This window comes from Vanellus vanellus (assembly GCF_965231255.1).
Source record: "Vanellus vanellus genome assembly, chromosome: Z".
NCBI classification, from domain to species: Eukaryota; Metazoa; Chordata; class Aves; order Charadriiformes; family Charadriidae; genus Vanellus; species Vanellus vanellus.
The window spans coordinates 60,074,645-60,098,451 of NC_138908.1; the positions used below are offsets into that span (position 1 = coordinate 60,074,645).

At 37.5% G+C, this 23,807-nt stretch overlaps 2 protein-coding genes across 2 annotated transcripts in view; both read left to right on the forward strand.

Moving 5' to 3' along the window:
- The window catches only part of TNPO1 (transportin 1), a 64,661-nt gene extending 58,013 nt beyond the window's left edge, over positions 1 to 6,648 (forward strand). The window contains exons 23-25 of the mRNA XM_082497236.1: positions 450 to 524; positions 3,326 to 3,468; positions 5,050 to 6,648. Of these exons, the coding sequence (XP_082353362.1) occupies positions 450 to 524; positions 3,326 to 3,433 (183 nt within the window). The 3' untranslated portion in view covers positions 3,434 to 3,468; positions 5,050 to 6,648. The remainder of the gene's footprint in view (positions 1 to 449; positions 525 to 3,325; positions 3,469 to 5,049) is intronic.
- Positions 6,649 to 20,384: 13,736 nt separating this feature from the next.
- Positions 20,385 to 23,807, forward strand: part of FCHO2 (FCH and mu domain containing endocytic adaptor 2) — a 95,208-nt gene continuing 91,785 nt past the window's right edge. Inside the window, exon 1 of the mRNA XM_082497907.1 lies at positions 20,385 to 20,537. Within this exon, the coding sequence (XP_082354033.1) occupies positions 20,511 to 20,537 (27 nt within the window). The 5' untranslated portion in view covers positions 20,385 to 20,510. The remainder of the gene's footprint in view (positions 20,538 to 23,807) is intronic.

Consider the following 23,807-nt stretch of genomic DNA (forward strand, 5'->3'; position numbering starts at 1 on the left):
AAAAATCTGGCTCTGCTTAAAGAAATGCAACAGCTTTTTTCCCCAACTGGAAATGTGTGAGAGAGAGTGAGTGTGACAACTGTGGTCTTGAGTTTGTTGCTTGTTATTAAGGTGATTGGTTCTTGAACTTGGTATGTGTACTGAAAGAATTAACGTCAGGCAAGTGTGGTGTGGGATGGGACAGTTTTTTATTTTAACTGTAGTTTTATTTAATCAAAAACCTGATTAAACAAAGTTATTCCTACAGTCAGCTATTTCTATTTCTGAACACTTAGGCCTACAATAACTTACCATTATTGTCTGGATTAACTGGAAAATAAACACATAAAACCACAAGCAGTTGTGAACTAGGATCAGAGACCCTGCAGAGTTCACAGAATGAACATCAAGTGTTGCTTTCAGACCTATAAATTGAGGTTTCTAACCTATGTGATTGTTTAATCTTATAGGACTTTATTTTTTTTTGTGATGCTGTTGCATCATGGATTAGCCCAAAAGATGATCTCCGAGACATGTTCTGTAAGGTAAGGTTTCTAATATAACAGTATACCCTAATGATGGTTGCTTTAGATCATTTTGTCCTTGCTTTCTATTTCCACTGTTAGTGCTTACTCTATTTGTGGTCATGGAAGCTTCTTTGCAAGGTCATAAATTTTCAGACAAGACAACGTAAAAATCCTGACTTTTTTTTTTTAACCTGTATTTTCCTGTATGCATTTGGGTTATTCCAAACTTTTTTTAACAGTATTGAAAATTTGACTTGAGATCTTATTTAACAGGGATAATCATCCTCAAAGAGCTTTGCATAATGTCCAGCCTACTATGTTTTGCCTGCCTTTGGAAAAATGAGGGATTTAAGACTTTTTTCTAGAAAATGAGATTTGTATGGTTAAGACCTTTTTTACTACAAAGACGCCTACTTCATTTTGGAGAAATATTTAGAAAATTGCAAATGAAAGATATTCCAGTGGTATCCTGGTCTGTTTCTCTTACTCCTCCTGAAAAAAAATCTTTGGGATTGCTTAATCCCACTTAGAGTCCCTCTTGGATGAGCAAGTTTCAAGAAACTAATGTATAGTTATACCCAAGAATGCATCCCTGGACAAAGTGTTAATAGAATTTCAGCAAAAGGACTGTTTGCCTCGTGTAAAATTAGCAAAAAAAAACCATCCAGAATGTGATAGTGTGTTTTGGCACTAGTGTCTTAGATTAAAATAAAAAGACAAGAAACTTATTTCAGTTTCATGAACAGATGCCATTACTGTTCAGTAGTGTGGCACCCCTCATAAGCTGTAAAGTGAAATCTCTGTTTTTCGGAAGGATGTATGTCAAAAGTTAACAATATTCTTCTTAAAGCAAAAATGGAGCATATTCCTAAGCACTTACTAGGATCATGGGTCAGTATTGGCACTTTTCCTTCAAGCAATGCTATGTGTGAGCATCAGAACAGAAGCTAAGACTTTTGTATCCCATCTTTAAGAGCAAAGACATAAATTTCACTGTCCTGGTTAGCCTCTCAGATAACTGGTATCCTTTGAAGGATCCAGGAAATGCACAGCTGTGAGTATTCTCGCATCAGCAGAAGGAAACAGCAAATACTTAACAACTTAAAAGAAATTTCAGGATGCTGTCTGTGGTTATTGTCCAAAGCAGTCTCTGTGTTTCTGTACTGGTCCTTCAGCATTGAATACTTGCTTCAGTAAGTTAGGCTCCTCTTTTTCAGATTCTTTCCAACTTATCCATGTGGGATCTAATGCATTCAAACTAGACACAATCATTCTTGGTCACTTGGCATAAGGATGTGCTTGTTTTTTGAAGTGTATTCTTTTGTCCTTTTTGCCATACAAGAAAGGAGACAAGGCTTTCTTCAAGTGATGGCATGCACAGTTTTTAGATTAATTCCTCATTAATACATGATTGCTGTAGTTCAGTTAGATGTTTTTCCAACAATAATTATGCTTTTCAGGAACGATGGGGAAAAAATGGATTGTCTAATGTTTGGGGTTTTTTGGTTTGGTTTGGTTTTTAGCACTAGAGCTGAGAGAGAAAATACCACTTCCAAGAGCATGGGTAGATGAGCTGCTGGTGTTGAAATCTCACGCATATCCTAAGAATTTTACCACTTTTTCTAAAAGCAAGGTATCTGAAGACTTTAGCTGAGGCTCACTTCCTAAAACTCTACTGGAAGATGATTTTAAAAGTTCATTTTGTCATACCTGAACATTCTTAGATTTTCAGTAATTTTTTGGCAGCTGGCTGATCTGACTCTTTGGGATAGGAAAAAGTGTGTGAGTCTCTGTGAGCCTGCTTATAGAAAGTCTCTTTCACGGAGAAAAGCAGTAAGTTAACTGGTGACACTGTATTGTCCTTATCGCTACATCCTGTTTAAGTACAGCTCTGCTTGAGAATGTTGTATTGAGGGTGAACTTGATACCATAAGCTTTAACTTTGACATTGCCTTTTCTGTGAGGATCTGTTCATGACAGTCTGTTCCACAATTCAGTATCATTGAATTTAAAAAAGAAAAATAAAACTTTAGACTCTCTTGGCATAATTTTGTATGAGGAGGAGCCATTTTTTCTGCTTTTGTTCTTTCGAACATTTGCCTTTTAACCTGCTGTTTTCAGAGCTAACATACTGAGACCTTTTTGATAGTACCATTTCACTTTCATTTTTTACATAACTCATTACGTTGGAACATCCAGACTGAAACCTGTAGATTGTTTTTTTCCTCTTTACTGGCTTTTGACTGCCGCTCAGTGTGGATCCCTGTTGTTTCAAAACACAAAAAGATTTTAACAGCTTCCTTTTTAGTGACAGTTGTCTTACAGGTTCAAAGGGGAAAAAAGAGCTCTCACGGCATGCTTTAGTATTTGTGTTAGAAAATGCAAGGTATTCATTCTGTCAAATGCCAGCTGCAGTTTTGGCTCAGCTTTCTTCCCACAACACATTATGCGTTTAAAAAAGAAATGTTAATACGGTCATCTTAAGATCTATAAAGTGTGTCAATTGAGAAAACATTTAGCATTCTGAAATGCCCTAACTCTAGGTTGTAAGTGACCTTACTCATTAAAAATACATATAGGTATGTATACACACACTAATTTGTGTGGGTAGCTATATTCTATATGTCAGTCTTAAAAAAATGTTTCAGATAAGTCATTACTAGAGTTTCTTTGTTTTGTAGTAGTATTTCAGTATTAAACTGGAGAATTCAAATGGACAGACATACGATCCAGCAGTTTGTGGCTTACTCCATATGTTGCTAGTAAATAATGTATCGTCTGTTTAGTGATTATCTTGACTTCCCCCCTCTTATTTGTAGATTCTTCATGGATTTAAAAATCAAGTTGGGGATGAGAATTGGAGGCGTTTCTCTGACCAGTTTCCTCTTCCCTTAAAAGAGCGCCTTGCAGCTTACTATGGAGTTTAACCTCATGCACTGTAGCTGCAGTCCCATAATTAGAGGTAAGCACACAAATCTTCCTTGCTAAACAGAGCTGTATAACAGACTTCCTCCCTGTTTGCATTATATGAAACATAATTCATCAGACTAGAGTTTTACAGATATGCTGGATGAGATATCTTTCCTTCCTATAAGAAGGAATAAAAAGGGATGAAAATATACCTAAATGGTGGTAGCTGTAGCAAAAGCAGTTGTCTGACTCTGTTATTTTATTCTTACAGAGAGAGAGGGAGACAGAGAGAAAGAAAGAAAAAGTGAATGTATGATATACATGGTAGTGTATCAAGATGAGGTTGCAAGTGTAGGTATAACAAAGTGCCAGTTCAGGTTTAATAAGCAAAGTGATGAATATGATCCTGAAGCCATCACACTAAAGACTCCGGCTCCCTTATGTCTTATGAATGAGTAGATTAGATGGCAGATGTGGTCTAAACAGCAATATTCCTCTAGGATAGGAAAGCCAGTTTGTTAACACACTTTAGCCATGAGAAGTCCAATATACTCTTAACGACGTACTAGATGATCTTTGCACTGAATAAAGGACCTTATGCTAATCTGTAACTGCACTGTAACTGTAGAGCTTGATGTTTTGGGGAGCCTTATGTGTTTATTATTGCCATGTTCCATTTTGTGCACCAATTCAGAATTGTTATAGTTCTGTGTGGAGAATGATTCAGTTTCAGCCGAGAACAATGACAGTGCATTCTAGAATAGTTATACTATTATACCACCTTGCTTTGTGTGCTATCTGTGCACACAGTATAAAGCAAATTTCCCATGTGTAAAGTAGTGTGATGGTGTGAAAAGATTATTTCAGTACCCAAAAAAAAAGGGTGAATTAAGTTTATTCATTCAGTCTTTATTTGATGCTTGCTATAGAATTTTTTATACTGAAATTATGGAAGTGAATAAAATAAATCTGTTTTATTGTTGAATGGACAACTATTTAAAAAAATCAGTCCAAGATTTTTTCAAAGTCAGTGACATAAGAAATCCTGTTTGAATTAATACATGCTTGATCTGAACAATGCATTAAAAATATACCAATTTCAAATATTTACGTATATATCAATTAGGGCATTTTGGTTCTGACATAATGGTGTTTCCTCCTCCTAATGAAGAGGAATCCAAAGTGATAAAATTTGCCATAATTCTCAGTTTGAACTGAGGAGACACTATGGCTGTCTTGTTTAATCCACCTAAAATGACATTGTTACGTCAGTAGCAGGTATGTTTAATACTTTTTCCCAATATTGTAACTACCTCATAATTTTGTGCTGAAAATAGAAAAGCTTGTTAGAATATATAGGACTGCTTTTATCTTAAATCTAGGGTTAGGCACAATAGTGGAATTGTCGATGTAGCTTTAAAGCATACATTGTTGTTTCATGAATAATAATTCACCTGATATAAATGGGCTCTTTTCTTAACAGACTTAAAAGGGAAAATGTAGGTATAAATTTGTTTTTAAGGTTGGCGCCTAGTGCTTAAAAAAGGGAAAAAAAGGCCTTTGTTTATGCACAGACCTGTCAGTTAAGGTTCAAGGCAAGATTTAATTACACCTTTATCTTTTCCTTTTACAGGTCCTTCAGTCTGGGAGACTATGAGGGAGCCTCTGCACCCAGGGAAAATGTTACCCTTTACTGGGGGGAAGGGTAAACCAGTAGGGAATACAGTACAATCCCAACCCTACTGGGAGGGGCGGGAGGGAGGTGTTGCCGTCACTGTATTAAGTCGATGTTGGGAAATGTTTTAACATCTGGAGCCTTTGTGGGTGGAAATCTGTCTCCTATTACAACTCTGCACTGGATGTGAAGAAGAAAAAAAAAAAGAATCTAGTCACAAAACAGCACATTCTGGAATATTGTAATATTGTGGGGAACTGTACCAAAATAAGAACCATATAATTGAACATTAGGGATACATAAAGAGGAAAACTATTTTGCGCACAATAAAGGAAACCTAAGAATGGGGGTCACAAACAGTAAAAGGCTTTCTTTTTTCTTTTATGTTTTTTTTTAAGTAAGGGTTTTCTACATTATTTCATCCTGCTTGATGGGATTCCTAGGTATTTGCATGTTAATGAAGAACTACACAAATGAAGTTAGTACAGTTAAAATGCAGCTTGTGTCTGTATTAGGAGCGCGCACTTGCAGTGTACAATATGAAAAACCCCATCATAAATTACTAAAGGTTAACTTGGACAAAATGAAGCAACCTGCAAGCTGCCAAATGAGTCACTCCTTTCATTTTTGGGGTAAAGGGAGGGACACTTTAAAGGAAAGACTGACATCTTAATTTTTACATTAAAAAAAGAATTAAAGTAGTGGATATGATTTGATTATTGTACTTCATTAGATTTAATTTCTAGAGTAAGGCATTATTCTTAACGTGCAGTTTAAGGTTCAGGCATGCGTTCTGGCTCATAGTGATCAGAAGTAATTTAAATTAGTGGGAAAGTAGCATGCTTGCATCACATAGAGTGAAATTGGTATACATTTACCTATGTTGCGCCAGTTTTGTGTTGCAGTTTACCAATTCAATATAGCCCTGCATTTAAAATTCCTTTTTAAGATTCTGTGGATTTTTTTTAAGAATATAGATATAAAGTACTGTAGTTAACAATTAGGCCTTGAAATACCTTTTAGGATCTTTTAAGAATAGGATTGATATTGTATTGTGTGTAACCTGCACAATGTGGAAAGCTGATATAGCTGTGCAAAATATTTGCCTCTGTGCTGTCAGTGTGATGTGCTTTCTGCATGGTTATATACTAGTGATTTTATCAGAATCTCTAAAAATGAGTTACATGGTAAGACCCGTTAAAGGCTGCATAAATGTTAGTTGGCACGTAAAGACAATTGTAGAAGTTGATGACATGATTGCTATATTTGTGTTTATTCCCACTCAACATATTACCTTTTACGCTTTCTTTTTGTTCAAAGCATGATCTTAAAGAGATGTTTAAGTTAATGGATGTAATGCAGGGTATCTACACTGTATCGGCGCATGTTGGTGGCCCTTTGTGATGTAGTTAAATGCACAAGGGTGCAAGTTTAAAGCTACAGAGTGAAAGTTGGTTTGGATCCTCTTCATTTCATTTGTTTAGCTTTTCTGTTGTGTTTTTTTTTCTCTACTTACATGTATTCCTGTGAATAAATCCTTGTTAAGTTAACCCTTTACTTTTCCTTCCATGTGTATTTTCTTATGTACTGTGAATGTGAAATCCTAACTGGTACACTTGATCTTGTGTCCATCTGAAAGTGGCAAGTCTTTAATAATTTAGATTGCCTAAAGAGTATCCCATGATGATAAAGGAAAATGGAGAGATTTTTAACTCTGCTGGTCAGAGGTGAAGCCACACCTTTCCATTTTTCAAGTGCTGCATAATTAATCTGCAAAACAAAATTAAGCCATAACAGCCTTTTTTGTAGATTTAGTTTCTCACCTTTGCATTGCAGAATGGATACTGGATAACAGTTTTGGGGGTTTTTTGTTTGGTTGTTGTTTTTTGTTATTTTTTTTTAAGAACTTGCTCTTCTTTGCATGGTTCTGTTCTTTGACTGTTGAATGATTTAGCCATTGCACTGAAGTTTGAGCTGTGTGAGTGTGAACTTATAAATGCTGTTAAAAGAGTTTTGATTATTTTTTTTTATGCATGATAGCGTGCATGTTTTACATGCCCCCCCTTTTTCTGGGCTTTGCAAATTTTAATGGATTATACTAAAGAACAGTTTGGACATGTATGAAGTACACTCAGTAATGCTAGTACATAGTATTTATTCAATTGGGTCAAAATTGCATGTAATAACTTGCTTTCAAATTACATTGCTTTGGTAGCAAATACAAAATTCTTCTTAACTAATAACTCTGAAGTAAATTAGTAATAGTCACTAACAATTTAAGCCAAATTCTGGAAGGAAAAAAAAAACCCAAACCTTTAAAATTTAGCAAGGTGGGATATTATTTTAGACCTAAACTTGCTTTAATTTTGAGTGTGTTTGTTTCAACATTAGGGAAGAGTTTCAGAGAAATGACATTAAAAAATTTGTAGAATAGAAAACCTACCCAAATAATACTGTAGCATAACAGCTAGAATCTGAGTTTAACTGAACTTCTCAAGTTTCAGAAAGCCCATTTAACCAAATAAAACCACTCCACCTCACCTCGGATTAGCTTAGAACGCCACTTTTGTACATACGTATTTTAATAGGTATTTGTACAGATGTGAACTGATCTGGTATAACAGCAAGGAAAATAATTAAAGTAAGGCAGAAATAAACAGTACTGACAAAATAGTCTTTTGTATCAGTAAGTTCTCTCATGGTATATTTTAAAGCAAATAAACCATATTCTTAATACATAATATAGTGCAGAGATTTGCAGAAGCTATTTAGGGGATAATGTGAGGTAAGAAAAGTTCTGAATCAGCATTAACATTTATAATTCAATTATTGCATCATGGGATATATAAAAAGCATCTTAATTCTTGTGGTGTAGTCTTGACAGTTCTTGAATGTTGACTGAATGTTTCTACTGGTAGAATTGTGAGTTTGTCTTTGTTACATTCCAGTGTTTCTGCCTCTAGGCATGCTAAAAGCACGGCTTACTTCATTTGCTCCTTACACACTGAATAAAGTGCTGTTAGTGTGCTAAACTACAGAAATAGCCGCTGCTAAGTAATGGTGTAGATTTTCTACTTGAATATTTTTGTTGTAGGAACCTCAGGAGGTCAGTGTTTACTGTTTTTATATATGCCTTTTTCCTGTTTTGAGTTTCCCTTTTTGAAGGATTCTGAGAGTGAATAAAAGCTGCTGATCAACCTAAGTTGGTAACAGAAAGTATATTTAAAATCCTTATAAATGCATCTTTTTGGCAGTTCTAAATTGCTGTTAAATTAGTCTTAAGTGAAGTTCAATACTAAATTTTTTTCATTACACATTCAGGAAACAGCTTGTTTCATTTAGGGAAAAAGATTAGAATAGTTCATTATTTTAAACAGTGCAAGCAAAAATAATCAATTTTGTAAGTTTTTTTCCAAAGCTTGATTATTTTCTAAATCAGCGAACATGTATATATTTAAATTGTAATAAGCTAATTCTTATGCTTTAGTTTATTGCTCCTTAAAGCTCGTACTCAAAAGATCACTTTTAGAAGAATGGGTTTAAAATTTATAATCATTATAATTTTTAAAAGTTATGAAGTAGCATAAATTTTGTAACTAACAATATTGATACACACTGTGATTTATTTTTTTGTTAAGACTTTCATGTTAGCATCAATCTTAATTACTTAAACTGCATATATTGTAAAATAGTAAAATGTATATTTTAAAACTTCAAGTGGCTTTCCTCAAGCGAAACTCATTGCTACTTAGAAATATTCAAATACTAGCTTTATCTCAGGTGAATACTCTTGTACCCTTTTTGTTCAGAACACATGCTAATAAAAATGTGTCTTACTTATATCAGTTCATGTATTTTATTTAGGCAGCTCCTCTGTCTTAAACGTACTCTAAATTAACCTACTGTGGGACAATAATGACTTTTGCTTCACCTATTTTATTCATATTGAATGTATTAACAGATAAGGTGCAAAACCATTCTTCCCTTGAGGAGAATGCATCCGTGTTCAAACAACTGAAATATTTCTTGAAAAATGCTTTAAATGCAACATTATATTGGAAATCTTTAGTTTCATATTTTGTCAAGGAAAGAAGTTGCAACACTAATTACTTCAATACTATCTCTTTCATGAGGATGACAGATGCATAAAACTTCTATATAGGGTCTAAAGAGTAACTTTTTATCTTAGATAAAGGTTAAGCTCTACAGTGAAATGGCAAAACATCCTGCAGTTATCTCAGATAGACGCTGATGTAGTTTGCATACGTATTTGTTATATATTACATAAGTATTTCCAGTAACCTCATCTTGAATAAATAAAGCTTGATCAGTAGCTGTATTTCAGTCACCTATGCATTCTCCAGAATGACTTACATCCATCAGTCTTCTAAGTATTCTTCTCCAATAGAAACTGGTTTTTGTCTGCCACTGATGCTTGCTCTTTGCACTTAATGGTTGGAGCAAGCCAGTTTTAAATTATTATTTTAAATGGGAAACAGAGGCGAGTATTCTTTTTGCTTGCCTTGTAGAGTATATTCTACTAAAATAATACTTTCTCACTTGAATGTACTTATATGAGGGAAATTTAAAGTGGCTCTATAAGATGAATCCCTGTATGGTGTTACAGTATACTTTAAGTAAACCAAATCCACATCTCGAAGAATTCAGTGCTTACAGTATAGTACCATTTTTTTCTGTAAGGTGGTTCTATTGTGCTACTTTCACCTTGGGTATCTATTTCCTTACTTTGAGTGAGCAACAAAATTGAGAAGGCCTGGGTGTTTTTTGTGAGGAGACGGCGATTAGATAAAAACATTGGGATCAGCAGATTCATTAGGCTCTTGAAATCTCCAGTGTAATATTATCGTTTTTCATGGGAAGAGATAGGTAGTTATGTTATACATTGTCTTACTAATACTAGACACTTTAAAATTTTAAATTGGATGCAGTAGACAAAGTAGTTTAAAATGAAAGATGACTGGATCTTTCTGCTGACAACTTAGGTTGTATGAGTTTTGCTTGAAAGCTTTAAATCTGATGTTTCTGTATCTGCCACAACGTTGGAATGTTTCCTTCAAACATATCCTCCTGCAACCTCTCAAACTGTATTAAATTGAGTGATATTTCTTGAAGTCTGCCTATGTGCTAACAGAACTTCATTTTAAATAGAATATGGTTTTAATTTTTGATAAGCTGCTGAATTTTAAAGAGTTTTTGGGGCCACCAAATATTTTGGATCATGCAGAGAATATATATTGTACTGTAGTAATTTTGTATTTACATTTGTATGATGTGACATAATAGATGTGAATGTTAATCACTGCTTGACTATGTTAATAAAGTTGTTTAAATATAGATGTTGCATTCCAATTTTTAATGAAAGATTAAAATTCAATTTATGTTTTGCCTGACCCAGTAGTGCACTCTTCTGGTTCACACGTGTAAGTTCTGGAGTCTCTTGAATAAGGATTTTAATTTTATCTGAAAGATTTTTGGATAAGTTAAGGTCAGTTCAGTTTAGATGCTTCATGCTGCTTGAGGGCAGATCAATGTAGAAATAAGAGGTTTATGTGAACTGAAATTAATGCCTGTTGTGTGACAACTGATAACTGCTTTACTGCTGAGAAATGGTACGTTGACTGTTTGTGTTTGAAACAGCTGATGCTTGCTAACTCTGGCCAAATGGGAAAGGGGAAAAAAATTGTTTTCATCTTGTGCTATCAAAAATGTGAATAAAAAAAAAAAAGGAGTAAACTAGAAATAAATTATTCAAGACCTTGAACCAAAATTTGCAGTGGTCTTACTTTAATTTTATCTAGCTTTTATGGGGCTGTGATAATACAAACTAAAGATCTGTCCTTCCATTTATATAACTTCCTCATACAGGAGCCTCCAAAACGAAAGTACGAAACTAACAGTAGTAGCTCTGGACCAAATCCACCCATGATGATTTGAACATTTTATGTTCGCATCAATATTTAACAGTTGGTCAATAGCATGTAGACAATTTAGACATTTACATATGTCTAGCAGAGATAGCTTCTATAGTGTAATGAATAAATTCAATGAAGTGCATTCTTATAACTACTTGCTATAATAAAGTTTATGCTAGAAACTAATTGCTGCACACTCTCATATGAAAGTCTGCTTAATGAAGGACTGATTTCTGCCTCCAGAAAGAGGAGGTGGCCACGGCATGGCTGTTAACAGCAGTGCAGGTGTGTAGAGACCAAGTGGATTAGCAGAGAGATCAGTTCCTGTTGGCTGAGTGCACCAGTGCCTCTGTGGGAGGGGATGGGGGGAAGTTTTGTTTTCTTTCAAATAGCCCTCCCCACTCTCCTTACGCTGTGGGGTACCTATGATAGAACATCTTGCTGTCAGTCAAATGTTTTGTTCAAGTCTTCTAATATTAGCTTAGAGTCTGATCCTAAGCTGTGGCCTCTAATTTCGAGTCTGAGGTTAATTACCACCTGTATATACAAACAAGAGATGAGTAGAGTAAGTAACAGCATCTTGAATAAGTGAAATGAATGTTATGACTAAGTTTGTGGTCAGATTGCAACAGTGCAAAGGATTGTATTTTCAACATTGGTCATGCTAATTCTTTAAAAAAATATAGACTCCATCAAATTTAAAGATGAATGAAGAGGCATTTCAGTAGGAATATTGTGCATGTAAAATAATTTATATATGTTAACTGCACACAGAGTAGATGTTGGTAGCTTTTGTTGTCCCAGAATGACTCACAATGAAATATACTCTTTATATAAGGTATTAATATGTAAAGTGCATTTCTTTCAGAGGCATTTACCCTTGTTTTGCATAAAATGAGCGGTATATACCATTGAAAGCTCCCAAAAGACATGCAAATCTTATAATGAATAATGGCAGGCTTAAATTGAGGTTGTTTCCAATAATCAGTCCACTTTATAAGGAAAACAGATGCAAGTATGCTGCACATGTATTAATGCATATATGTGTAAGTGATGGCATATAAGGAATTATTCTTGAATCGTAGTCTTGCGGGGTTTTTTTGTGACACCAGTTCTTTTTGCCAGACTTCCATTTGAATCATAAAAGTGAAAATTGAGGTATTTATTTTGTAGCTTCAGGTATAAATCATTCTTGTAAAATCTTGATTTATAAATATGGAAATGAAATATGTCAAACTGTTCTGCTGACAGTTCTACCCATTTTTCCTTTTCCTATTGCCCCTTTGCAAAATGGATAGTCATAAATTTCCTCTATTAAATATGCAGGGGATCTTAAAGTCTTCCCCCGTGTTTACAGCATACAGGTTAATTTGGATGCATAACTATTGCAGTATAACTGATACCAGTATTTTTTAATTTTCCATTATTTCTCTCTGCACCCCCAGTGCTTAATATGAATGCCAAATAGAATTTTGTTTCTCTGATAAAGTATTGTACACAATGAGAAGTGATGTTAACTTGCTAGTCCTTTTACCTTGAAATTATTGTCAAGGAATGTCCTTACATGTAGAGTATATTTAATTTGCAGCTTTCTCCAGCTATCTTTCAGCTTTACATTCATGTTGACTTGTTGAGGGGATTCTGCGGCTTGCAGATATAGAAACATAAAGGGTTCCATAGTTTGAAAACTCAAACGTAGTGAATGAGACCATAAAAAAAAAAAACATGGAAAAGAGGGATTTGCTTTAACACAACAACCAAAAAAAAAAACAAACCACCTGTTCTACAACTAAATTCTGAGGTGGCATTTTTCTTCCCAGAAGCACTTCTTGACACAAGACATCTTTCAGTGTCTACATGGTGGGTTTTTTTTCTCCTTTAACACATTGATGGTCATTGTCTTGCATATACATTTTTCATTCAGAAATGTACATGCTGAAATAAATATTTAGGAACCATGTCCAAAACAATGCCACATGTGTAAATATGTGCACCTTTTCCTTCTAGCTTTGGAAATACTTCAGAAGAAGAGATGAACCACATGACAAAGTAAGAATTCAAGTATTCATTTTCTTTAATTCATTACATACCTTAGCAGAAGGGACTGAGATAGTTGCATCTTTTTCTCCAGTACTCTGCCATAGGAGGAGGTAGCTAATTTTAGTTTTGCTTATTCCCATCCTCCTTATTTTGAAGGCCTTACACACCAAAAAGTGTTGTATTTGGGCCAAAACCAGATGGAAGCTAGCTGGAACCTTAGACCACAGCTCTTGTTTGTTGCCTTCACTCATCTGTGTAACTGTTTCTCAGTCCATAAGATGGCAGTGTTTAACAGGGGGTTGTTGGGCAAATAATTGCCCAGTGTTACAACTCAGAGTTTAGTTTGTCTAAGAACCATAGGCATCATAGCTACTTTTATTTCTCTAAAAAAAACCAAACCTCAGTATCTTAATTTCAAATTTGGCAGAAATAGCAGGCTGTTGCTCCATGTGTGTGGAGACAGGAGGCCCTCTAAATCATTAGTAATACAAGTCTGCACATCTTCATAAGCACTTAGGCTTTAAGAGTTTTATCAAGGTGATAAGGACACTGTGAAGTTCACGTCTTTCTTCCAGCCGCTCAAGCTGGCAGCTGCAAGTACTAAACACTAGTACATATATCTATGGATGTTGTGAAGAATCAAAGGTATTAATTATTTTAATATACCATGACTTCTCCCCAAATGCAAACCAGTCACTGCCCATCCTGTTCATACTGCCATTCTGATTTTTAACATGCAATCCTAATTAAGTACCTGTATAACCAAATCGTTTTACCTCTTTCACAATATTTCAAATAGCTGCTTCTTACCTAGACAGCTAAAAAATCTTTCTGGACTAATATACTTCTTTTTCATTATTTCATTTACTATCTTTCATAAACTCATTACCAAACCTTTGCACTTCCTTTGTTAGTATTGTAATTATTATAAGCTGTATTTCGTTTAATTAAGAACACAGGCACCATTTATTCCACTATGCTGTACTAAGAATACTTCCCTGACATACCATGTAATCTGATTATCTTAGCTTCAGACCCTTCTACCACCAGTTACGTTTTCTATTTCTATCTTATAACCAGAGTGGAGAAGATCTTTGTGATTTGGACACCCCATCTTGCTTGTGTGGTAGGTACTATGGAGCACTGTGGTACTAAGTGAAGTTTTACAATCAGAGCTTGCTTTTCTAAACACTTCAGGTTTATTTGCTCTTCAATGAATTCAAATGCTTCAAATACTTCAGTCTTTTTTCACTTATTTTTACTAGTTAACTGCAAATAAGAAGCTGCTTCAAGTTCATTGATTGACATATTTGCAAGTAAGTGCCTAAAATGCGTATGCAATACCAAATATATTGGTACATCAGCAGTATAAATTCAGCTAAACATTGAATGTATTCTTGACAGTGTTACAGAGTAATAATTTATCATATTATTTCCCCATCTTGCATAGAATATAGATAAAAAACTCAGTATAGTGTTTCTGTAGTAATGCAGCTCCTGAATATATTTGAAATCTCACAGAATTTTTCATGCAAGGGTGAAGTGTGACTAGAAGTTGTCAAAATGGAATCTACAACCATTAAACAATTGCAGTTTGTTGTTACTAATGTTCACTAATGCTTTCTAATCCTTACATTTGATTGAAGGTTGATTTGATGAAACATGGTTTTGGCAGCAACAGAGCAGAAGAGTAATAAAGGAGGAGTATTGGCACCAAGTGACTCACTGTGAAACAATGCTGTTGGGCTCATCATTTAAGTAATTGAAGTAATGACTGGGATGCGATCAAGCTTGGTGGCTAGATCAATAGAAGTGTGCATTTAAGTATACAGTGAGTCAGATGATGCAGCCTAATGGAATACATCATTCCAGGGATGTTGAAAACAGTGTCATTAAAACTTGCTGTAAATCTTCAACAGAATACAGAATAGCTTTGAAAGAAGTTTGGTGAGGTATTGCACCAAGTTGAAAAAAAATTAGTTGATCTCTTCCTGTAATAAATGTGGCTATCTATAATTATCTCTGTGCACAAGTATTTTTGTTTATCTTAAACTCAGAAAAGATGTTAGAAAAATCCATCCTATCCAGAAGTATAATGGGGGCCATAATCTCACCAGTGATCTCTCATCAGACCACAATTTGAGTTTGTGCATATAGTTCAGAAAAGGGCCTAATCTGTTTTAAGATTACATTGGAGAATTCCCAATACTCTTTAAATAAATTATTTCAAATTAGCTATATTTGCTGTTAACTCGACGATCTCTTCCTCCTAGTCAGGTTTTTTTTCTTAAGCTTTTCTAGCTTTACCTTCTGTCTACAGGATTTCATTTTACTTTTTATACAAAACGGCTGCAATAAATGCCTAGTCATAAAGGTAATGTATAGGTCATAAGCAAGTGAATTATTAAACTTCTGGGTAACGTCCACAGGTATTCAGGTACAATTGCTTGATTAGAACATAATCCTGACAGTCTTTACCAAAGTTAAAGGACTCTTGAAAGGGACTTAGCTAACAATTCAGTCTGTCTTCCTTTTCTCCATCTTTTGTTCTCCACCACAGTGGTAAACAACTCTGGTTTTTTATATCTCCTTCTGGTGCTCATAGTCTTCAGAATATATTTCAATTGGCAATATAAATTCCTGTTTACCTGTCAATATTCTTTGTGTAGTTCTTTTAACAAGCAAAGCAAAGAAAGAAAATGCATTTTTCAAGGATTATCCTCAATCTGGTATATAAAATATATGTCTGGATATAAAATGGCTCTACCTCCATGTGCTTCTTCAGGTTCTCTTTACAAATAAAGTGCAATGTTAGATTATGTATTTTACCTGAATCAGTTTCTTACTCATTTTAAATTTATAAAGAGCTTTAAATATCAACTGTTTCTTTGGCAATTCATTATGACATTAAGTAAAGTAAGAATCTGAATTATTTTTGGCAATTATTTGGATTCCTTATTCTTTTATTCATCTTAAAATATTAGCTCGTTCAGTTGTAGGTTCATGTATCAAGAGTTTTACTCATAATTGAGTGCAGTTATTTTTACCTAGAATTCATAATCCATTTTCAAATGGCTTAGACACAAGGTAAATTAACTTAGTTACTACAGGTAAAAGTACAATATACAATCTTTATTTTTTAATTATATTAATGTCTGTAGTCTAGATGCACTTAATCTTTAGTATCATATTTGACAAGTTCTTTCAGGCAACAACTTACTGTATATAATGCCACATCTCAGATGATCTACACCCTCTAAAAGAAGTTGAAAATAAGTTAATATTAACACTTCTAAAACCAGAAGCTGGAAATATGGGAGGATGGGTAAATTGAGATGCAGAGAGCAAACTGCAGAATCAGGGATGCTTTTCCGAGAGGGGAACTTTGAGCTAAATAACTCCTTTCACATGTGTGCAACCCACACTAATGCCAAATGGCATCATTTTTCAAAAATTGGAATTAAATTCATGAAATATGACTGTTAACTAGTATAACCAATAAGTCTTTTTAGTTCTTCACGCTCTTCCTGTGAGCTTTGTTGTTGCAGTTCTTTAACCTTACACTCATGTCAATGGCAAAAATGGGAGAGGAATTGCTTTTTTTAACTCTACTAAAAAGTTAGTAATCCAGAAAACTATTTGGATTTTTGGTGAAAGCTGCTGAATATATACAATGGGAATGTTTGTTTTATTATACAGGACTCAATGTGTAGTCATGGCTATCAAAATAATGTTCCTTTCTGTCCACCCCCATTACACCAGGAGAACAAAAGAACAATTGTACTGGGACAAACAAAGAGTCTACCTAACCCAGTATCCTGTCCTTGGCAGCCAAGACCTAGGGAAGAGGATAAGATTAAAGTCCTATAAATGACACTATTGCGAAATATTCTCACAGGCTTTACTAACTTGCAGATCAGTGACTTCCAGAATAAGTGATACTGTCTTTGTATTTTAGAAACTATGGGTTTCTCCATCTAGAGAAACCTAGAAACCTTGTCCAATTTCTCCTACCTTCTAGCTTTACTGAATTCTCTGCTTCTGCTTTTGTTAAGATGTATTTATCATTTTTAACTCATCTCCTCTAGTCTTACTCACGAGTTCTCTATATTGTATTTCTTTCCCAGCCATCTCTTTTCCAGCCTGAAGAATTCTAGTTTACTTGGTGGACGTTAGTTCCCTTATACCTTGGATTCTTTTTTGTTGCTTTTATCTCAGTCTTCTGAATACTTTTTTGGTTTGTGCTGTTGGGTTTTTTATTGGGGGTGGGTAAGAAAATTGGTACCAGTACTGTGCACAGCATTCATGCTGGAGGTGCCCACACACATAGGTTTACACGCTGGATGAGGTTCTCTGTTCCTTTCCTAATATGCCTAACAATTTGTTTTGAATATGATTGAGCATCAGTCTCTGCCTTTAAGTACTGTATTTAGCTGGTCTTATAACCTCAAGGTCTCATGTGAGTGTAGCTCAGAGTCTGTCACCTTCTAGAATGACCTTAATACACTGGCTGGATATTGACCCAGCACATAAAACTGCCTCCCCATCACACCTCCATGTGCTTCTTTACACTGAAGTTTAAATTCCAGTTCAAGATACCGAGCACTGATATTTGCTAATGCCTGCTGCTGGGTATTATGCAAGAAGCATGACTGAAAAACTGTAGAAACACCGACTGGATGGCACTGGCACAGTATGTGGACTGATTCTTCAGGCGCATAATATCCAGCAGCATATAAAGCAAGGTAATCAGTAATCCAGGATTTTCTTATCCAGGCCAGTCTGCAAAGAAGCAGCATGCATAATAGGACTGTCCTTGGTACGGATTTTTCAGTATATCCTACTTTAAAAGTGACAAGATTGGGATGCAGCATGTAGGATGGCGAAGTTTAACAACAGCCCTTTGTTGCTGGTAGAGCTCACTTTACAGCAGTGTATGGAGTTCAAGAGAAAGTCCACTCCTAAGAAATTTTATTGTGGGGAATTCCAGTGTGCCTTAAGAACGTAACTATTGATCCTGATCATCATCGCTGTCAAAGTGGTTTTCTATATAACTGTACCTATGCTGCAGGATTCCTTAAAGTTCAAGTCTAAGATTTTGCATTTCACTTGAATTTTTGTGGAAAGCTGTTGTTGAAAACCCGAAGGTGAGTTTGGTATTTGTGTGATGGTAGATTGCTGCAGCACTGCAGCAGTTCCTTCACATCTAGTTGTAGCAGTAAATAAGGGATTACTATATAGCTTTGAAAATGTGGAAGATGGGAACTTCTCTACAAAATGTAAAAGTGAACCTGACTCTCCTCCCATAATAGCATAGTATCTGTCCCTGTGAACGGTATTTTTCTATCTTCTGTGGAATAAAAACCTTCGGCTCTGATCATGCAGTTTTTATCTCGCTGTTTGCCCTGCTGTTCATCCTTACAGATAGCAATGCACACTGCAAAAAGTACAACGTTCATATCTTCAGATCACAAAGCAGACTGCTTACTATATTAAGTAAACAGATGCATAAAGTAGGTTGTGGGGTTTTTTTAAATGTAGTCCCTATAGCATGTTGTCACTGTTTAGAATTACAGTACATATGCTTACTAATATTATCAAAAGAGAGATCCAGATCTAACAGTCTTGGGACTTTTAAAGACATTTTGACCATGAAAGGGGTTCAGAAGTCTTCTCTGTCTTGGCATCAGCAACCTAGCAAGCTCTGCATATGCTGAAACTTTGGGACAACATTGCTAGAAAGAATGGAACTCCTAAACTTACCATGGAGCTATAGCAAGTGATGAACTAAAGCTATAGTCAGTTACCAATGACTGTAATACCAGTTCAGAATTATATTGCTCATCTTCGATGAAAGCATCTTTGGTAAAGGTAATTGAAATTTTGTAATGCAGAATGGATCACACAGACATATATTGATATGAATAATACAGATTTGGCTGTCTTGTTCGCCCTAACTAGTGTTTTTTTGCCTAATGAAATTCTGTAGCTCTGCAAACTCTAAACTACATTTTTGCTAACCATTTGGCTTTCATGGAAGTTTTTAATCAGCATAAATTTGACATAAATTGATGAATTCATTGGGTCCCTAGGGGTGACCTGAATGTTCTGCTCTGTGCCTTACCATGTATCTTACAGAATGAAGGCCAAAGGACATGAGTATTAAGGTGGAGGCAGGTGAGATTTTTCAAACCAGAACCAATAAAGCTTCCATAAGGGGGAAGGGAGGACCTTGAACACCCAGCAAAGAATATCAGCTGCTTACTTTTTGTATCTTGGAAAAAGCTTTGTGCTGGCAAAGCCATAGATGAAGTTTGGATAAAGCGCTTAACACATCTTTGCAGAGGACAACGAGCTGCAGCCCCTCGCATCACCGTCCCTTTATTTTTAGTCAATAATGAAAACCTAACTGCTGTCTTGGGCAACGAATCATCTCATTACGGCAGAACAGGAACTCTTTGGGGCCGCAGAAAGAGCCCAGCAGCGTGGATATATATTAAGGTAATCCCACTGAAAAGCAGCGCTCCAGGTACAGGCTGGCCCCGGGCAGCCCTTGAGTGGCTCTGTGTTCTGGTCCAGCAACCACCATCGCCCCCGCTGGCTAATAATCTACATCGAGTAAATGGTCTGGAAGCTGAGCTGCCCTTGAAGAAGACGAAGGGTTGAAGTAAACACTTTCTCCAGACTCCCTGGCTTTAGATCAAGAACATCGTTTTTCGGAGCGTGCCGCTGGCACTGCAGAAGCCCGTGAGAGGGGGCGGTTGGGGAGGGTGAGCCACCCCTTACCAGCACAGCTCCCGGCAGGACTAGTCGTCACCTGCCTTGGAGGACCTCATCCGCCTGGGCGGGCACCACGCTCGGCTGTGAAGCCGCTTCAAAACAGCACCAGCCCCTCCTGCCCCGCGCACTGCAGCCCCAGCGCTTACGGAACGCGTTTGGGGGGCTTCTGCTCGAGATTTCCCCGCCCGCCCTCTGCAACCACGTTCCCGTCCCTCCAGACTGGGCTTTCTTCCCTCAGGCGGTGGCACCCCGCCATTCGCCCTGGCTTGGAGTTGCCGGACGGCGGGGGGGGGGCCGTGCCCAGCTCAGGGCCGGTACGGGGTTGGAGGTTTGGGAGAAGGGACCAACAGACACCAGGCCGCCGCCGAGGCCACAACAGCCTCGCCAGGGGCGGCCTCCCCGCGCATGCCCGGGGAGGCGGGGGGGGGCGTGACGAGCACATGCTATGCGCCTGCGCAGGCGCCGCAGCGGCCGGCGGCCCAGAGGCCGCATGCGCGGATGCGAGGAGGGGGGTGGTGGAGCCGTGTGGAAGGAGGCGGTTGCACCGTAACGGGAAGGGCGGTGCGCCGCGGCGGCGCCCCTTTCCTCCGTCGCGTCTCGGCGGCTGAGGCGGCCGGGGCCGGGCTCAGGTTCACCAGTGGCCGAGGCGGCGGCGGAGGGGTGGTGATGGCGTACTTCGTAGAGAGCTTCTGGGTAGGGGAAGCGCCGCGGGCTGGTTCTGCCGCGCCGCGGGTGGAACGGGCAGGGCAGGGGACGGTGCAGCCGGGGTCCCCCCTCTGTGGGAGCAGCCTCGGCTCTTACGCTACCCCCGGGACTGGGCTGCGGCCTTGCCGCAGGGAAGGGGGGTGGGGGGGAATTGGTGGCCGCCGGCCCCTGCGCCCGCCGCCGCTCGCTTCGGCTGGGCTGGGCCGTGGGGGGAGCGGGTACCTGCCTGCGGGGCCGCTGCCCTCGCCTGGGCAGCCCGCGGTGGGGCGAGGGGGGACCGCCGCCCCCTACCCCGGCCCGGCCCTCCGCCTGCCGCGGAGCTCGGGGGTCCTGTGAGGGAGAGGCGGCGGCGGCGGCGAGGGGCTGCTGGTCGCCGTGGTGGCGGTGGGCCGAGGGGTGCGGGGACACGAGCGGGAGACCCTGTGCTGGGGGAGGGTGGATTGGGGGGGAGGGGGGTGGAGTGGGGGTGGGTGTCTCGGTCTCGCAGGCACCGCAGTGCGTGGACGTGGCTTGGGCTGCGGTCCGGTCTGTCCAGACAATGCGGTTGTTTAGGGGAAGAAAGAGGACGGAGGGCAACAACTTAACAGTTGCCTCACGCAAAGGCAAAGCTGCGCCCCTCGGAGCTGTGCGCGTTCTGTGGCGATAGCTTGTCTGTGCCTGCATGTCAGGAGGTCCAGCCTGAACAGCAGCCAGCTGGGGAAACAACAGGCTTCCCAGTCTGCTTTAGAAACGCAGTTTATCAGTCATCTCCGCGCAGATGTGTATGGTTTCAAAAGGGTGGACGTATACGGAGAGAAAATTAAAATACGGGTTTGGGTTATTGTTGAGCCTCGCGTGAAATGAAACTTGTTTTCTTTGTGACCGTAGCTGGTCCGAAACATTAAAGTAAGTGTTCCTGTAATCATCGGGCTGTTTACAGTGTTGCTACTTGTTTGCTGCCTGTTTAATTGTTAATGTGTATCTCTGCTAACTAATAGGGGAAACATTAAAATGGTTATTTGTTGAGCCTGAAACAAACAAACAAAATCTTTTAGAAGTCTGCTTTTTCTGTGTAAACAACAATTATCCTTAGTGTTTAGCGAAAAATGATTTCACAAATACAATGTACTATTCTTGAATATAAAACATGTCTCAAGCCAGGTTTCATGTTTTGTTTGCAGCATTGGGATTAATTTTGACTCTAAATTGCGCTTTTAACAGAATATGAAAACTTAATGAAACAAGATATTAGATTTGCTCTCTTGGTATAAAAATTTGCTTAATTTGAAGCTTCAGTGGGGGAAATCATTATTAAACTAATATGTGGAAAAATTTTATCTTTTATAAAAAGTACCATTTTATATTAATAGAAAAAGTCACATTTTTATTGGAAAAATTACTATCTCCTCCTAAGATTTAAGTGAAACAGAAGTTTTTTTCTTAAGCTATCTCAACTAAAATCAAACACTTTTCTGTTTAACTATGTTATGTACAATGGTACATTCGTCTGTTTGTCTGATCATTTTTATGTTATTTTGTTAGTAAGTCAATAATTTTGTTAAATCAGTGAAGGCAGTGAGCCATTCCCATACATTCTGTTTCTCTGTCTGTGTCTTCACAAATGCTACCAGCAAATATGAGGTAGTAGACACCTACCTAAACTTCCCATTCTCTCTTTCTGCTCTGTAAAGTCTTTGCCTTAGACCTCTGTTGGCAAATCTCCTAGCATGGGTCAGCAATGAGTGCTAGGAGAAGGAGGATTTCTTTTGTTGTTGCAGGTTATTCTTCTACCTCCAAAAATGACACAAAGTAGGATAACGAGTGTATTCTTCTTGCTTGTCTTGCAGTGATGACAAAGACATTAGACAGGGTCTTAAACTTGCAAAACTTGACTGAGAAACCTTTGTAATACCATGGACAGGGTTTTATTTTGTGTAGAAGTAAAATAAAAAGGAACAGGATTGTCTCCTTCTTTGCTGTTCTGGGTAAATATCTTTCAAGAATAACCATACTGTCTAAATATGATGGATTTTTAAAAGTATTTTTAAAAGAAAGAAAGTATTTCTATATATCCTCAGAACCAAGCACAAATTATGGGTTTGTGCATTTTGAATCATTAGGCTTCTCCATTCCTACTAACTTTTCAGAATAGATTATTGTTCAGAATTATTACTGCAGTGCTTTGGAAGACTTGACATGAAATCTATGTATGCTTTGAAATGTGGTGAGAAGGTTAAGATGGGAATTAGAAGATTGCTGTTAAAATGCATTCAATGCATACTGACCAAAAAGAATGAGGAGAAATCCATAAGTAGAAAGAAAGGTGGTATTGTGTAGAATTTTAGAATTGTCTTCTGTTTCTTACTTTTGCCTTGTCCTTCTAAGTAACTCCAGGCAAAATGTTTTTGTCACCTATGGAGTGGGATAACTGTGCTTTCTAAAGCACCAGCGTGAAAATTAATCCAAAACATAATATTTAATTATTTGATGTACATGCTGTCATCAATTTACAGCTGAAATCATGCACTGGAAATGGAAGTTTGGATCTTGAGCAGAAGGATGCTCTCTCCTCATTTGGTAATTTGCTGTAACTCATACGGAAAGACATCAGAAACTTGAGGGGTTTAACTGATTTCTTCAGAAAAGAAGAGTGACATGTATGTGCATTAATTTCTTACACGCTATTTAGGCTGCTGTCATTTAGGAACTTCGTAAAAGTGCTCATGTAAGCAAAACAAATCTTAGCTTCCTTATTGTAATAGTCTTGAAGCTTATCACGAGACTCTCATCTTGTACTGCTTTTAAAACTGTTTGAATGGTTGCAATTTTTAAAATTTATTTATTTATTTTTATGGATGTTTTATGGGCCCATCTGTTGAGTGCTTCCAAGAGGTCACTGAGAGAGAAACAAGACTATTTTCAGGATGTGTAAAGTTGAAGTACAGAGGTCTGTACTGTCACATGAAAAATTTCACTATCCCTTGAAAAATGTAGGGGTCTGCTAATAAGAGGGCAGCACTCTAGAGAAGCAGTTTTCAAAGTCAGCAGGATACAGTTACTTTTTTGTGGTATCAAAAATTATGAACAAGTAGTACAGGCTATAAATGGCTTTGATTCTTATGACTGAGTTTTAGGCATTCAAGTCATGTGGCCAAACATTCCCAGCTCCTAATTAGGATGTTGTCATAAAACATTGGGTGCTTGCTGCTATGTATGTGCTACATCAAAACAATGATGTAATTTAAAGGGAACACTTTCTTAAGTAATTTCCATTATACA